Source organism: Ptiloglossa arizonensis, chromosome 1 (assembly GCF_051014685.1).
Source record: "Ptiloglossa arizonensis isolate GNS036 chromosome 1, iyPtiAriz1_principal, whole genome shotgun sequence".
In the NCBI taxonomy this organism is placed as follows: Eukaryota; Metazoa; Arthropoda; class Insecta; order Hymenoptera; family Colletidae; genus Ptiloglossa; species Ptiloglossa arizonensis.
Window position 1 is genome coordinate 28,376,394 of NC_135048.1, and position 14,905 is coordinate 28,391,298.

General features: G+C 40.5%; 1 protein-coding gene across 2 annotated transcripts in view; it reads right to left on the bottom strand.

Annotated features, from left to right (window-relative positions):
- The window catches only part of LOC143150031 (uncharacterized), an 87,064-nt gene that overhangs the window by 10,435 nt on the left and 61,724 nt on the right, over positions 1-14,905 (bottom strand). For both annotated transcript variants that reach the window (XM_076318031.1, XM_076318024.1), the window contains exon 2: positions 306-550. In XM_076318031.1, the coding sequence (XP_076174146.1) occupies positions 306-523 (218 nt within the window). In that variant the 5' untranslated portion in view covers positions 524-550. The remainder of the gene's footprint in view (positions 1-305; positions 551-14,905) is intronic.

A 14,905-nucleotide genomic window follows, 5' to 3' on the forward strand; every position in this document is an offset into this window, starting at 1 on the left:
CAAGTGCATCGTGGTTGAAGAATACCTTTCAATGTTCGTTAGAAAACTTCAAGAAGAGTAACTTTAGGTTACAGACTTAAGAAAGTTTCTTTGCGATGTTGGTTACAAAAGTATCGGTAACAATTTACACCACGCTCCATGGTGACGTCCCGTTTCGATAACTTATATCGTATTATAACGTATATCGATAACTTGTTCGCGTTGGGGTATCGTAACGGTTCGTGAACTGGTCTCGGTAGCTTTCGATGCAGCATCGGTCCCATCACTAATAATCGTGGAATCGGCCAGCCGAGCGGAGAACTTACCAAGCGGGCGAGCCTGAACCGGGGAACGAGTGATACTGGGCAGCCGCTGCAGCAGCCGCCGCCGCCGCCGTCGCAGCCGATGGAATGGTCGGCCTCGAAGAGGGCACGTATACGGGCGCCTGAAGCTGCTGACCGTGTTGCTGCTGCTGCTGCTGCTGGGACTGTTGCTGGTAGTCGGAACTTGCACCGTACCCACCGCTTCCGCCCCCGTGGAACATCCTCCCCGAGAGCTAGAACCGCGGCATCTGCTCGACAGAAACGGAAAACAGAACGGTTGCGGTTTAAACGTTTTGAACATTTCGGAGGGGAATATTTTTTTGCAACGGTTTTCAAATTTTTTGAAAAATGTCTATCTTCCTTCCTTAAGAAGTAAATGCTAATTTCTGAAGCTTGTATGTATTTTATTTGATTTATTTCTTTATTGTGGTTACCGTGTAAGGGATTTTAAGGGAGAGTATTTTTTGCAACAGTTTTCAAATTTTTTGGAAAATGTCTACCTTCTTTCCTCAAGTAGTAAATGCTAATTTCTGAAGCTTGTGTGTATTTTATTTGATTAATTTTTTTATCGTGGTTACCATGTAAAGGATTTTAAGGGAGAGTATTTTTTGCAAAATTTTTAAAATTTTTTGAAAAACATCTACCTTTCCTCCTTAAGAAGGAATGCTAATTTCTGTGGTTTGTATATATTTTATTTGATTTATATTCTTATCGCTATTACCGTGTAAAGAATTTTAAGGGCGAATATTTTTTTCAAAATTTTTTTAATTTTTTGAAAAATGCCTACCTTCTTTCCTTAAGAAGCAAAGAAAATTTCTGTGACTTATATGTATTTTATTTGTTTTACCTTTTTATCGCTATTAAATTTTTGAAAAATGCTCACCAAGGAGGAATGCAAATTTCTGTGGCAAGGCTTATATCTTTTTATTTTAACTTTTTATCGCTATTATCGTGTAAAGAAATTCAAGGAGGAATATTTTGTGTAATAGTTTTCAAATTTTTTGAAAAATGTCTCCCTTCCCCTCTTCAAGAAAAAATGCAAATTTCTGTGATTCATATATAGTTTATTTGTTCCACCTCTTAACGCGGTTACCACATAAAGAATTTTTAAACGGAAAATCTTGTGTAAGAGTTTCCAGATTTGTTGAAGCGTACCCACTCTTAAAAACAGTGCAAATTTCTATTTTCCGCATATGTTTTAATTTGTTCAGTTGCAGCTAAAAGTAACGCAAACTTTTGCTTCTTGGATTTATTCTCTTCTATTCCACGTCTTTGTTGCAAATCATACAAATGATTTTGGAATTGAAAATTCCACCCTAACAGTGGTTCTACATTTATTGGAAAGTACTTCTAAGCAAAATGTTATTATCCAGTCAATTACACACGACTTTGACACAAAACACGCTTCGTGCGGGAGACCTTCTCGCGCATTAAGTATACCTGCACGCTGAACGCCCATAGGCGTTCACCGCACGCCAGCGTCTGATCGATCATGCGCGAAGCAAAAAAAATTATACCACAAAAAAGACCTAATCTCAGTATTACATAATCGTTAATTTTGAAACGGTAGAAGACGACTGTCTCTTTTATCGTTTCTGAAACTTTCGTAATTTATTAACACGAAGAAATACGTGACTGTTCCATAACATGCAAAATCGCCCGAATACAGCCCCTTGCAGCATTTCTGCTCATAATTAGTTACAATTCCTCACACTGGCGTAAAAAAAAATTAATTTTAACATTCGAGTTCAACCGACCTGTCCAGTCGGTGCCGGTACTAATTATACACCTAACATTTACATACATCGCCGATATTCGCGGTCCTGTTACATAATTGCTCCCCGTGGGTCGTAAATAATTTAAAGGTTAACGGATCGTTAACATTCGAGTTCAAATTCTTACCGGATTGCCAAGATCGAGATATTTAAATCGGCGACGACGAGTCCCACTATACGAGTAACGAATATCATCGAACGGTAGCGATGAACCAATTGCCTCCGCGGAATCTTTCGAAAGTTTCAAGCTCGTCAGGGCGTCGCGATGGATCGCGACACGTCTCGAGGGCCGCGATCGATCTTCCAACAGACTAGACTCGGAGCTCGCGAGCACTTCGAGGAAGTGACGTCGGAATCGATTCCCGCGAACGAGAGCACTCGACGCCCGCCAGAAACGCTCGAAAACAAGATCCCGCGAATCGCGGAGGGGTCGGGAACGTGGCAGGGGGCCAGAGGAAGATGGAGAGAAACGGAGAGGGAAAGGGAAGATGGAGGGGAACTGAGAGAAAGAGAAGATGGAGAGAGACTGAGGGAGAAAGAGATAGAGAAAGAGAAGATGGAGAGAAAGAGATAGAGAAAGAGAAGATGGAGAGAAAGAGATAGAGAAAGAGAAGATGGAGGGGAACAGAGAGAAAGAGAAGATGGAGAGAAACTGAGAGAGAAAGAGAAGATGGAGAGAAACTGAGAGAGAAAGAGATAGAGAAAGAGAAGATGGAGAGAAACAGAGAGAGAAAGAGAACATGGAGAGAAACAGAGAGAGAAAGAGAAGATGGAGAGAAACAGAGAGAGAAAGAGAAGATGGAGAGAAAGAGAGAGGTAACAAAGAGAAACAGAGAGAAAGAGAAGATAGAGAGTGAAAGAGAGAGAAACAGAGAGAGAAAAAGAAGATAGAGAGTGAAAGAGAGAGAAACACAGAGAAACAGAGAGAAACAGAGAGAGAAAGAGAAAGAAAGAGATGAGCAGAGAGAAAGGGAGGGGGAAAATTGGGATTCGCGATCGCTCCTGAGCGAGATCGAATGGTTTCTCGGAACCAGCGTAAAGGACGAGGGGGGGAGAGACGCGGTGGGGGGAGACGAGGAGCGGCGGGCCTAGGAGTTCGTCGACGTCGTCGACGAGGAGAATCGCCGCCCGTGTAAGCGAGAAGGTGATAGGAGAGGGACGGAGGGAGGGGACTGGAGGGAAGAGGGCAGCGTTCGACGAAAGGAGACGGAGGAAGAGCGAGACAGAGCGCGCAGACGCGTCTCCACCTTCGAGGCGCGACTCCGCTTCGAGCGTAGAATCGGAGATACGGGATAGCGGCCATCGCGGCCACGAATAAGATCCGTGTAGGCGGGACCAAAACCTCTGCCGCTTTCGCGGCCGTACGCGGCCCAGCGCGATGGATCGATCGGAACCGACGGAACAGACGGAACCGTGGATACGAAATTTCGTTCTTTTCTTTTTTTTTTTCTTTTTTTTTTAGATGTCTCGAACGGCGGGTACGGTGTTTTCTTTTTCGTTTCGCGAAGCGCAGGTAGGGAGACAAATTTGCGAATATTGTAGCCGGTGGTACAATGTATGTTGTTGGGTAGAGGGGGAGAGGGGATTGTTGAGAAGGTGGATAAGTGTCGGAAATGAGAGTTCGAATTTCTTTGTATTGGAGTATTTTGGTGATTTGAATAGTCACTTCATATTTGAATAGCAAGTAGGGGAATGGTGCTCGAATCGTTGAGTATTTGAATAGTTGGAGGATTTGGAGATTGAAATATTTGGGGAGAAGATTTATAGTAGATGAGTACTCGAATAGTTGGAGGATTTGACGATTGAAATATTTGGGGAGAATAATTATAGTAGTCGAGTACTCAATAGTTGGAGGATTTGACGATTGAAATATTTGAGTAGAAGATTTAGAATAGTCGAGTACTCGAATAGTTGGAGTATTTGGCGATTTAAATATTTTGGGAGAATAATTCGAGTAGTCGAGTGTTCGAATAGTTGGAAGATTTGGCGATTGAAATATTTGAGGAGAAGATTTAGAATAGTCGAGTGTTCGAATAGTTGAAGGATTTGACGATTGAAATATTCGGGGAGAATAATTCGAGTAGTCGAGTGTTCGAATAGTTGGAGGATTTGGTGATTGAAATATTTGAGAAGAATTATAGTAGTCGAGTACTCGAATAGTTGGAGGATTTGGCGATTGAAATATTCGCGGAAAAGAATTATAGTAGTCGAGTAGTCGAATAGTTGGAGGATTTGACGATTGAAATATTTTGGGAGAAGAATTCGAGTAGTCGAGTACTCGAATAGTTGGAGGATTTGACGATTGAAATATTCGGGGAGAATAATTATAGTAGTCGAGTAGTCGAATAGTTGGAGGATTTGACGATTGAAATATTCGGGGAGAAGAATTCGAGTAGTCGAGTATTCGAATAGTTGAACACTTCGATGGTTTAAGTAATAGGGGAATGTAACTCGAATAGTTGAATACCTTGGTGATTCTAATAGTTGAGGAGTGGAATAGTTGGACAATTCGATGATTGAAATATTCGCGGAGAAGAATTAGAGTAGTCGAGTATTCGAATAGTTGAACACTTCGGTGATTCAAATAATAGGGAAATATAACTCAAATACTTGAACACCTTGGTGATTCGAATACTTAAAGAATGGAATAGTTGGACGATTCGATGATTGAAATATTCGAGACGAATAGTTTCGAGTAGTCGAATGTTTGAATAGTTGAAAACTTCGGTGATTGAAACATCCCGGGAAAATAATTCGAATAGTCGAGTATTCGAATACTTAAACACTTTGGTGATTCAAATAATAGCAGGGTAACGTAATTCGAGTACTCGAACACTTTGACGATTCATATAATTATGGAATATAATTCGAATATCAAGTAGTGAGTATTCTCGAGATTCGAATATTCAACTATTCGAAATTCAATCGAGTACCCAAGAATTCGATACCTACTGATACTAACCATAAAGTATTTCCACATTGAATTATCCGAACACTATCGTTATATATCGTAATACAACGTTGACAGTCGTCACTTTTGACCGAATTTCCGCAGATCGTTCTCGATCACGAAGAATAATAGATTTCTGATTCCACGAAGAATCTTATCTCTCCTCGACACACGATAATCAAACTTCTGCTCTTTAATCGTACACGGCGATCGAATACTTTTGAGCGTGGTAATGAAATATAAAGTCTATAAATCCACGGATATCGATAAGTAATAATAATAAGAGACAGTTAACTGCGAAATAACACCGGTCTTATATTTCTATCTAAATCGTTGGATTCTTTTATCGTGCGCCCAGCTATTTTAAATCGCATCGATTTCAGTATATCTACTCGAGATGCACGTAACAGTCAATTACACCACACCGATAAATATTCATTGTACATTTGTACCGTAATTTCACTCCGTAATCGTATCTCGACTTGTGTACTCGATTTGTGTAAATGCATTATTACACATTATTAAGATACGATAAATTAGAAATCTCGTCGTTCGTGCGAGACAAAGATACGCAAGCTTGAAAACACTTTTCGACATTCCCAATTCCACAACGATCGAATTTACGTATTTTCCGCGTCGTTGTTGCCGCTAAAGCGCACATTATTTGTAACTCCACCGTGAACGAAAATCACTGCCATTATTCATTATCGCGTATCATACATCGCTCTACGCCACCTGTGCATATTTTTCTTACGTTGTACCCGAGTGTCTGCCCACTCTGCGCATATAACATAATTTACGTGTTTAATCGGTTTCAATGTTAGAATTACCAATTCTAATTCCCATCTGTACGAACCTCAATCGATACACTCGTACTTTAAACGTGGACACTTTCGATTTAGAAATTCTACCATGATTTGTCTCTGAAAATTGCGATAGACTAACGGTACGACATAAATTGTGAATTATGCAGCAAATGATTAGTTCAATCTACGCACGATGGATCAAAACTTGCAACAATATATAAAAGATACTCAACAAAGTATTAACTTACGGTATTAACTTATCGTACGGTAGATCGTAGAAAAATAAATATTTTTACACGTATCTTTTCTGTAAATATAATTTCGTATTATTGTATCACTATTGTTATTATTATTAGTGTTGTTTATTTAGTGAAGATAACAACGACTCGATACACGGTCTCGCGTGGAAATTCGATCTGTAATAGAATTTTTATCAACGAAACACGTGTCTCTCACTGATATTCCATAGACAGTGAATCGAACTTTATGGGGGACATGTAAAATAAATTTACAACACCCATGAGAGAGGTGTGGAAAGTTTTCTCACTGAGGAACAAATGTTCAGAGCGAGGAACTCTGTACATGTACAACTTTCTTTTTTTATTTCAACTTTGTATATTTACAATCTACCCCTTATCGTGCAGGATAATAAATATTGCGAATATCGACACGAGCAGAGGTATCATCTCGCAAAGATACATTCATAGTTTATGTTGCAAGTGGATTCAACTTTCTTGTCACGTTTATCAGGTTCATCTCGATGTATCGGTTTATTTTCACGATTATTCGGTTTTGTTTAACACAGAAAAACAACGTTGGTACAAACATTGTTTCACAAGGTGTAATATTCAAAATTATTGCAACACGTAAAATTGTAAATATTTTTACGTTAAATTTGTCTACGAATTTTCATTCTCAATGTTGCCTCGCTTTTTTCGGCTAGAAAATAATTTTTTAAATTTTTCACGACGATGAATTATATTTATAATTATTCAGTGTATAGAGAAACGTGAAAATCCATTATGAAATATTTATTTCCGTGTGTACTTTCTTTGCCATGTGTAATGTTTTTACACTTTTATCTTCAGCCTGTACAACAATGACTAGTTGTAGCAATCGCGAGTACGCTGATAGGTAAAAGCATTAGGAGCTTGTGATGATAATGGGAAAGCAGCAGGTAAAGGACTATTATAGGTAACGATTTGTTTGGTCGTGTTAAGGAAAGATTGTTCGCAAAAACTAGCGTGAATCCTCGAAGGAAGGAACAATAAACGCTTTCGATCGAATAAAGCTTGAAATGATGGCACCGGTTTATGACTCATTGATAACGAGAGCAAAGACACGTACACGTCATCGGGAACGACACTTTGAACAGTTCATTCAATAATATTGTGTAATTAATACTGATAACAAATGTATCATACGTAGATTGACATTTCTTATTTATTACTACACGGTTAAACATAAAGATAGTCTTGTGTACGCGTCAGAGTTTGAAAATTGTCATATGGATTTCGATTCTCGAGAGAGTTACGAAGAACCTCCATTTTGAAAATTGGTTACAAAGAACCGAATAAAATTTCATCTGTAATATAATCGAGACCATGACTACTTTGGTTAGGATGTTTCAAAAGATCGATATTTTCAACAGAAAATCGAAACGATTTAAAAAAGAAGTATACAATCTTTTCTTTTTAATTTGAGAAACTCTTTTTGACAGTTTTTGTTTTTCCATCGAAGCACATGTAAGAGTAACATGATAACTGATCGTTATGTGCAAATGCAATTGTCTATGGATGCCGATCTCGAATCGATTTGTCGAAAAATTAATTTTTTTTTACGCCAGCGAAGCGATTTTTTGTATTATTTTTTTGTGACTGGAATTTCTAGGAAAGTAATTTAAAAAATGTTTAATTCTGGTCTTGCACCTACTGTTTTACTCATCGATTCAATTCACTCACTGGGATAGAGCTATTTTACAAAATTGTTAATTTTGGTCTTTCATTTACTACTCTTTTACTCATTGATTCAATCAACTCACTGTGATAGAGCTACTTCACAAAATTGTTAATTTTGCTCTTTCATCTATTACTCTCCTACTCATCGATTCAATGAACTCTAATTTTGGTCTTTCACTCATCGATTCAATTGACTCACTGGGATAGAGCTATTTTCCAAAACTGTTAATTTGTTCTTTCATTTACTATTCTTCTACTCATCGATTCAATAAACTTGCCGAGATAGAGCTACTTTACAAAATTGTTAATTCTGGTCTTTCATTTACTACTCTTCTACTCATCGATTCAATCAACACTAATTTTGGTCTTTCATCTACTATTCTTCCACTCATCAATTCAATCAACTCTAATTTTGGTCTTTTATCTACTATTCTTCTACTCATCGATTTAATCAACTCACTAGGATAAAGCTACTTCACAAAATTGTAAATTCTGCTCTTTCATCTACTACTCTTCTACTCATCTACTCAATCGACTCACTGTGATAGAGCTACTTCACAAAATTATGAATTTTACTCTTTCATCTACTACTCTTCTATTCATCTATTCAATCAACTCACTGCAATAGACCTACTTCACAAAATTGTCAATTCTGCTCTTTCATCTACTACTCTTCTATTCATCTACTCAATCGACTCACTGAAATAGAGCTACTTCACAAAATTATGAATTTTACTCATTCATCTATTACTCTTCTATTCATCTATTCAATCAACTCACTGCAATAGAGCTACTCCACAAAATTATTAATTTTACTCTTTCATCTACTACTCCTCTACTCATCTATTCAATCGAATCACTAATATAGCAACTTCTACGCTATCGTTCTCGATCCCACCGTAATACTACACATTTCGCACACAATTTCCATATTACTCAAAAATTGTCAATTTCCATCTTCCATCTACTGCTCTTTCTACTCGTCTATTCAATTCCACGACCGTTTTCGAATCCGGCCGGTTACGAGAGCGCGGGACAACTCGTCGTGCGAAGGTATTAACGGTAGGAATCGTCGTGCAACGAGTTTCTCAGCGAGTAGTCGCGAGTTCACGCTTCATCGCCGAGACGCGATTCGCGACGCTTTGGCCGCGAGTTATCGGCCGCGTTATCAGCGCGGCTTATCGCGAACCGCGACGAAAAAGCGACAAACGGTGACTCGGTCCGCGCAACTCGCTCGTCGATATCGCGTCATACAGTGTCGCTCGGAACTGTTGGGACGGTCGCCTAACTTTTCCACTTGGAAAATTATGCAACTGCTGGAAAATTTAAGCAGTCGTTATCCTTCCTGTTCAACCTAACCCAGACCAAAGGAAGCAATTGGAATGTATCCGGGAAGAAAATTTCTCGAAGAATTCGTTCGAAACGTCGTTAAATTATTTTCTTAGTAAAAGTTAGTTAAATTTGTAGTAAGAGATGTTTATTTAAACGAATACCGTATGTTGGGATTTTTCCGACTGTATGGACGAAAATAAGAAAAAATGTATTTACGAAGTACGAGAATGAAATTGTCACGGAGTTGTAAATGAATATTGCGTGCACGAAAAGTACGCAATGTGTTTTCCATTATTGATTATAAAAGGTCGACTGTGTTTATCTGGTCTAATTAGATGATTTTTTTTTATTATCATGTGACGACAATTTCGTGTCGTTGATAGTACAATAAAAAATTGTCATTTGGTATTTTTAATTCCTCGTGTCGACCTTCCGTACGGTATGTTTGTTTGCGAACTTTTTTTCTTATTTTTTTTTGTTCACCCGTAGATCAATTCCTCGTAGTTTATCGATACGAAAATTGAAACGAAGGATTCGTAACATTGTAAAATAGCTATCGACACACGGGATGTCGGTGGTGCCGCGAGTGGATAAGTTATTGACATTTAAAATTGTCGAGTCGAAATGGTATACGATGCAAGTGGAAAAAATGGAAATAAATTATACGTTTAGTGGGAAAATATGTAAATTGTACGCTGAATACGGTGGTGAACGCTAGCTGCGCTGGAATAATTTATTTTCGTTTCGAAGCCTGTCACAAGATAGAGCTGACATCGTAAGTACCAACCTTGTCGCGATAGAAAAGTACTATAGTCGTTTACTATTTATTTTTTCTTGGTACACGCTAAATGTGAACAGAGCCCGCGTGGTGAACGATGTAAGTGCCAAAATTCGCGAAAATTCGGATAACGTATTTTTAGTTAATACTAGAAAATATTCACTTTCGAAGTGCATTAGTTATGATTTTGAATCTTCAGTATCGTGGGTCCAGCATACCTAGGTGATCTTACTGGAGGATTAATATACTTTGTTACTCATAATTCATCTTCTTCAAGTTATCACACATGTATTCTATATGTGAAAATCACTCTTTCTCGACCCATTATCAAAAATGGCTACTTTGATCATTATTTTGGATCAAGTTTAAGTTCCATCACACGTGTATACTACGCGTGACAATTTCTTTTTCTGACCAATAACAAAAATGGCGACCACATGTGCCTACTATATATGATAATTCTACATTTACGATGCACTGTCAAAAATGGTCACTTTCGAACAATGTCTCCTGTCAGATCTGTGTTCCATCACACGTGTAAGTATATTATACGTGATTCTTCCTTCCACCTATCAAATATTAAAAATGGTTCTTTTTTTAGCACTGGATCTGAGTCTCGAGTCTCGAATTACATCTAGGTTCTATAAGTAGCTGCCTACTATACACGAAAATTTTTCTTTCTTGATCTAGTACCAAAAATGGCCACTCTCGAGCAATGTTTCGTATCACATTTACATTCCTACATAAAAATCTTTTTTTCCCCACCCAGTAGACATAAAAAATGTTAAAAATTCAATCATCTCTCGAATCAAAGTCCATCTTTTTCTTTTCTGTTTAAAAATTTTTCTTTTTCGCCCTCAAGTACCAAAAATGACCATTCTCGAACAATGTCTCGTATCACATGTACATTCTTACATAAAAATATTTATTTTCCCACCCACTAGAAATCAAAAATGTTAAAAACACAATCATTTCTCAAATCAAAGTCCATCTTTTTATTTTCCGTTCAAAAATTTTTCTTTTTTGCCCTCTAGTGTCAAAAATTTTTTTTCTCCCACCCACTAGATACCAAAAATGTTAAAAATTCAATCATCTCTCGAATCAAAGTCCATCTTTTTCTTTTGCGTTCAAAAATTTTTCTCTTTTGCCTTCAAATACCAAAAATGACCATTCTCGAGCAATGTTTCGGATCACATTTACATTCCTACATAAAAATCTTTTTTTCCCCACCCAGTAGACACCAAAAATGTTAAAAATTCAATCATCTCTCGAACGAAAATCCATCTTTCTCTTCTCCCTTCAAAAATTTTTCTTCCTCGCCCCCTGGCGGGTACTTTTCGTGGCGCGAACGATCCGAGAAAATGTCCGCCGGTGTCGGCGCAGAGGTTAGATTTTCCTTTCGGTCGCGTCGCGATCACACGCGCGGTGCCAGCGATCAGAGGACGGCGGAGGGAGGATCTTTAATGGGAACCGGTTAGAAGAGTAATCGTGTTTCGGCGTTGGAACGGCGCCGGGACGAAGGGGCATCTGGCGCCAGCTCCAGACCTCCGCGTTTCGGAGTGCGTGCGCGCGCGCGCGCTCGCTCGCACTCGCGTCCACGCACCACGTCATGAAAATAATCATGGTATTATACCCCGTGCTTACCCTATCCGTACCCACAATGCGCGAACGTACCCCCGAGAACGCAAAATCGAGCACACCAGAGGTCTCTACCGAGAACCTAACCTCAAAGCTGACATTGGTCCCCGCTGCGTCTCTCGACAATTTCTCCACGCGGTCTCTGAAAACCGTGGCACCGATTTATCGACGGACAGGGGGTCAGAAGTACCCCCGAACTCTCCCGCAACGCTCCTCGATACGAGCTAATGGAAATAACGTCCCCTTTCCCTGTTCCCTCGCGTTTTTTTTCCCTCTTGGGCCTCGAACCGTCTCGAGACTCGGCTAATCTCTCCCTCCCCCCCACCCCCACTTTTTCTCTTTTCGTAGCACGGGTCCCCGCCTTCGAGCGAGCCGACGCGAGAGACGAGAAGACGATACGAAACAAGAGTACCGATTCTCTACGAGCCTAATTAATTGCTTCGAACCGTCTACCGGTTCTGTTTCGAAACCTGGTGCCCCGTGGGACGAGCGAGTACCTCGTTCCGTCTTTTACGAGGCCCTCCTCGGCTCCTTCTTCTCCATCCCTCCTCCTCCATCACCTCCTCCTCCTTTTTCTTATCCGTGCGCTTTGAGGAGTTTTCTGCTCCCGACGGGGCCCCGCGGATGCAGACGCGAAGGGAACGCACACAGGGGCCCTGGATGGAAAGCGTTTTCGATCGACGAAGACGACGGTTAAAAGTCCGCACGGGCGCTGCCGGTGTCGATTCCGAGGCGCCACGGCGCCGACCGCGTAGAAGGGTTTCCTTGTAGGTCTGGCACAGCGACGCGCCGCGCACACCGACACGCCAACCCCCTTCCTGTCCTGGAGGGCCCCCCACCCCACCCCCCTCCACGGCTTCTTTCTCTTATACGTTCGACCCGGCGACTTTATCCCTTGCGGCTCGCGTTCCTCGCGAACCGTGCGACGAAAACGCGAGCGGGTGCTGAACGTGATGGCTTTGCTATTTGGTTGACGCAGAGGATGGTCTAGGGGTCTTATCATCCGGTGGAACGAACCTACGGGAGCTGAGGTGGACTCTAGAGTGGACATTCTTGCAATTGTGGGAAGTGGGAATGTAGGGTTCTCTGTATCTGTACAGTGGAAGATCTATTTCTTGACGAATCTTAAGCAGTGGTGGATACTAGGAGAGAGATGTTATTATAATTTGTGGTCCTTGGATCGGAGGAATTATGGGCGTTAGAGTCTTGGTACTCATGAGTGATGGTGAGGTAGAGATCTTTGGGTCTTATCCCTGATGGTATGAAAGTCTAAGGAGCAGAGATAACCATAGAGTGGACATTCTTGCAACTGTGGTAAATGGGTGTCTAGGGTCATTCGTACCTGATCTCGATGATTCGAATACAATGAGAGATTTACTTCTAAGTGAATCCTAAGGTTGATACTAGTAGGTAAATGTTATTATAATTTGTGATCCTTAGATCAGAGGAATTATCGGTGCTAGAGTCTTGGTACTCATGAGTGATGGTGACATAAAGTTCCCTTATCCCTGATGGAATGAAAGTCTAAGGACCAGAGATAACCCTAGAGTGGACAGGTACCTGTTTTCGATGATTCGAATACAATGGAAGATTTACTTCTAAGTGAATCTTAAGTATTGGTGGATACTAGTTGGGAGATGTTATTATAATTTGTGATCCTTGGATCAGTGCTAGAGTCTTGGTATTCATGAGTGATGGTGAGGCAGAGCTCTCTTATCCTTGATGGAATGAAAGTCTAAGGACCAGAGATAACCCTAGAGTGGACATTCTTGCAACTGTGGAGAGTGGGTGTCTAGGGTCCTTCGTACCTGTTCTCGATGATTCGAATACAACGGAAGATTTACTTCTAAGTGAATCCTAAGTATTGGTGGATACTAGTTGGGAGATATTATAATTTGTGGTCCTTGAATCAGTGGAGTTAGGGACTTTAGAGCCTTGGTATTCATGAACGATGGTGACGTATAGTTCTCTGGATCTTATCACGGATGGAATGAAAGTCTAAGGACCAGAAATAACCCTAGAGTGGACATTCTTGCAATTGTTGAGAGCGAGTGTCCACTCTCGATGATTCGAATACAATGGAAGATTCACTTCTAAGTGAATCCTAAGTATTGGTGGATACTAGTTGGGAGATATTATAATTTGTGGTCCTTGAATCAGTGGAGTTGGGGACTTTAGAGCCTTGGTATTCATGAACGATGGTGACGTATAGTTCTTTCGGTCTTATCCTTGATGGAATGACACTCTAAGCAACGAAAATGCCCCAAATATTTTTGCAACTGTACGAGAGTGAAGTCTAGTTGTTCTCGATACTCGACCTCGATGATTCGAATACTACGAGAGGTCTATCTCTAATTGATCTTTTATCAATGGGGTTACAGGCACGAGCTTAAGTACCCATAGACGTTCCAGCGTGGAATTCACACTCGATGATAATGTACAGCTCTAAGGGTCTTATCTCCGATGGAATGGAACTCCAAGGAGAAAAAATGACCCAACAGTAGACATCCTTGCAACTGCTGGAGACTGAAGAGTAGGAGTCTAGGGTCCTCCGTAACTGTCATTGACGATTGGCATACGACGATCTCATTTCTGAGTCGAACCCTCTGTTAATGGTGGACAGTAGAAGGTAGATATTATTACAGTTCGTGATCAATGGAGTTATGGGCGTTAGAGCCTCGTTACCATGCCCGTTACGACACGGAACTCTCACTCGATAGTGATGTATAGTTCTCCAGCTGTAATGCCCGATGGAATTATGTTCGAATCGCATACGAATCACGTACGAATCACATGCACCACGTGCAACACGTAACACAGCCACGCCACGAAAGTAACATTTAAGCATCAAAGCCACGTAGCAGAGTCATTCATCGAGCAATCAACACGTAATCGATACTAGAATCCCTGGAACCTATACAGAGTTCAACTACAGCAGCAAAAGTGACCCAAATACACTTGTTACAGCTAAAGACTCGAGTCTAAGTTCATATCGAGCCCTTAACATTTACACAACAAAAGAACAGTCTATCATAGTACAATCTATTGAATTTCATATCGAATCGAATATTCTCAACTCTTTCGATTGGTCAATCTCTTACGGAGGAAAGTCAATTCGATCATGTGCGAGTCAACCCACTGACACGCTCACAACTATCCTAATAACGCAACCCGTGACTCTAGCTATGAGCGGTAACAACTTGCGAAAATGTCCCCGCACGTGAAATCCTCTAATGTTAACGATGATGAATGGTCCCGTTGGATAAGTTCTGGTACACGTGATATTACGAGGCTCGAAGTTGACGGCCGTGTGGAATCGTACGGAGAAAAAGGGTTTAAGGAATCACTGGTGCTCCAGCGGACACG